The sequence below is a fragment of the Gavialis gangeticus genome, unplaced genomic scaffold (genome assembly GCF_001723915.1).
Source record: "Gavialis gangeticus isolate Ggan-Ray unplaced genomic scaffold, GavGan_comp1, whole genome shotgun sequence".
Lineage (NCBI taxonomy): Eukaryota > Metazoa > Chordata > Crocodylia > Gavialidae > Gavialis > Gavialis gangeticus.
The window spans coordinates 19048448-19051177 of record NW_017729006.1 but is presented as its reverse complement, the minus strand read 5'-3'; the positions used below and the strand labels follow the sequence as shown (position 1 = coordinate 19051177).

Here is a 2730-nt window from a genome sequence, read left to right as displayed (position 1 = left end):
CAGCCCCGCCCCCCCCCAGCCCCGCGCTACTTAAAGCGGCAGCGGAGCGCGGCAGCAGCACTCGGCCTCCGACATCGCCCTGCCCTGCCCAGATCTGCCCGGAGGAAGGAAGGTAGGACAGGAGAGGCTGGGGCGGTGTTCTCGGGCATGTGGCTTTCCAGCTCCGATCTAGGCGATCGTGGGACAGTGAGAGAGAGAGAGAGAGAGAGAGAGAGAGAGAGAGAGAGTGTGTGTGTGTGTATGTGTGTATGAACGAACGAACTGCGGGGGGGTCATGCATATTCTTACCCTGCCATCAACTTCTCAAACCATTTCACCTCCTGCTCTGCCTGAGCTAAAAAAAGGAGACACAATCCCAGGGCAACCTGGTAGGGGACCAGCGATCAGAGCCACCCTCCTTAGCCCAAGCAAGGGGCAGAGCAAGCGTGGGGGAATCTGTGCTGGATACCTCCGCACTCAGTTTCTTCCCTTTGCACTGCAACTCTTCCCCTGGTTTCCTGCCCCCTTTTCCTAGCAATGATGATCACCCCTCTGCCAGACATAAAGCACCCCCCGTCATTATTAAGCCAAGGACATCCTCGTTCTTGTGGGATGGGCATGTTTGCTTGAATCTTTTGCTGAGAGAGAAGTTTTAGAAGCGTCCTGGGAAGGAATCATTCTGTTGTCAAGGGGGTTGGATCCAGGAGGGATTTCATTAATGTGCACGCAAACGAAAAATAACAGCTAACTGTGAAGTGGCCAGCAGTGTTCTTCTGAACCGCGGGAGCTTCTAACTATTTTTCTTTTCCCTTTTCCAGAGTAATTTTATTTCAGTGCATAGGATCCCTGAAGGATCAACCATGCCAAAGCCTGATATCATTTTGCATAATCTTCCGACTTATTTGTCAGCAGCCACGTCTCTATTGCATTAGAATTCTCTGCTAGATAGACCAAATCAAATGGCTTTGAAAAGTTGCTTGAGACAAAACTTTAACCAAATGGCTCCTCCTCTATTGGAGCAAATGATCAATTTTAGGATTTGTTTTTTCTTTTACTTGGAGCTATGCTGCAAGTTTGCTATAGTTTGTTTGTTTGTTTGTTTGTTTGTTAAGATATAATAAAAACCATTGGCAATACTAGGGCCACACTAAAAAAGAGCTGCTAAAACAAATGCTCTTTGCAAACGTTTGAACCTGAAACACACACAGTATCATTTTGAAACTTAAAGCAAAAAAAGTGAAATATTCTGTCCCGGGGGGGGGGGTTGTTTTTTGGGGAGGCAATTGTTGCTGTTTTTATTTGTTTTGGGGAGGGTTCTTTGTTTTGTGCATAGTGGGCACCATCTGTTTTTATTAAATCTGATCTATGAAAAAGATGAATAAGAATTGAATATATCAAGCTGTAGAGATGAAGAAAGGCTTGCAATCGCTTCATTTTTAACCCATCTCATGCTACTGTAGTGTTCAAAGATTTCTCCTTCTCCTTACAGGCATGTTGACACCTTACCTAGATTGCATATATTCTCTTCAAGGTCTTAACCTAGACGCTTGAGTTACAGTACTTTAAAATCTGTTCTTAAATCAGCACTTCTAACAAGATGGCATAGTACAAAATAGAGCAGCGTTTCTCAACCCATGGATGATGACCCAAAAGTGGGTCTCAAGAATATATGAAAGGGTCATGAACAATCATGGAAAAACATGAATGTCACTTGGGAGTAATGCAGGGCCACGTCCTGATATTGTGGTTAATGTTTTCCTGCTGATATTGATTTCTGTCTTTTAAAATTAAGACTGTTGAGCTGCTTTAACTTGTAGTTTTAACTTGGGGCCAAAATACTTTGTGTATTTTCTACTTAAACTATTACTGAGTCGGGACACTGGCTATCAGTGTTTACCAATGGGTCCTGGTACCAAAAAAATGTTGAGAACCACCGAAATAGAGGAAGCTAATTGTTGTTACAACTTCTGCTTCTCTTCCCCTCTAGCCATGTACAGTGGTATCTGCATCTGTGTGTTCCTTGCTGCGCTCGCAACCATCTCCTTTGGCCAGCAGTCTACAGGATTTCACAATGCAAATCCTGTGGCCCCTGAGCTGGAGCAGAGCTTGACAGAACATCATCGACATGTTCGTACTCCTTCATCTGCCAGCCAGCTGAGATCTGTCCAACGGGTGGATGGAAATGTTGACCAAAAAGCCAACATTGGAGCTTTGTTGACCAAATATCTCCAGCAAGCCAGAAAAGGTAATAACTTATTTATTATGCCATGTGTTTGAGTCAAAGGCCCCCCCCCCCCCCACACACACACACACACACTTTTGAGGTTCAGTATCTTTATAGATTTATAGAACTAGGGAGCAGAACTGAGAGCAGAATTGAGCCCCTATGTAAGACTTCAGATCAGCTTTTGATTTCAATTCCCTGTTTTGGCTCATAACTTTTTTCCCACGTTTGGTCTCAGCCCAAAGGTGACTGGATTTTTCCTGAATCTTGTTTAAAAATTCATTTATTTTTAATTGAGCAAGCAGGGGCAAAAATAATCACATTTCCTGTTAATAAATAATAAAATTAAGACCAGACTAATGGGGCTGGCAACGAACACCAAGACAGTGGAGGTTCAGCATTTCAGACACTGTGTGTTTGCTAGTCCTTAGTGAGAAACTTCAGTTCCGGTCTGCACACGCACGCACACATTTGTAAGCCTTTCCAAGATCACAATGTACATTTTCTAAAAAAAAAAAAAAAAAAAA

The 2730-nt window shown here is 43.6% G+C and overlaps 1 protein-coding gene across 2 annotated transcripts in view; it reads left to right on the top strand.

The window, feature by feature from the left end:
* Positions 1–53: 53 nt before the first annotated feature.
* The window catches only part of CCK (cholecystokinin), a 10011-nt gene continuing 7334 nt past the window's right edge, over positions 54–2730 (top strand). The window contains exons 1-2 of one of the 2 annotated variants that reach the window (XM_019508910.1): positions 54–112; positions 1967–2224. In XM_019508910.1, the coding sequence (XP_019364455.1) occupies positions 1969–2224 (256 nt within the window). In that variant the 5' untranslated portion in view covers positions 54–112; positions 1967–1968. The remainder of the gene's footprint in view (positions 113–1966; positions 2225–2730) is intronic. The other variant, XM_019508909.1, reaches the window with a different exon arrangement.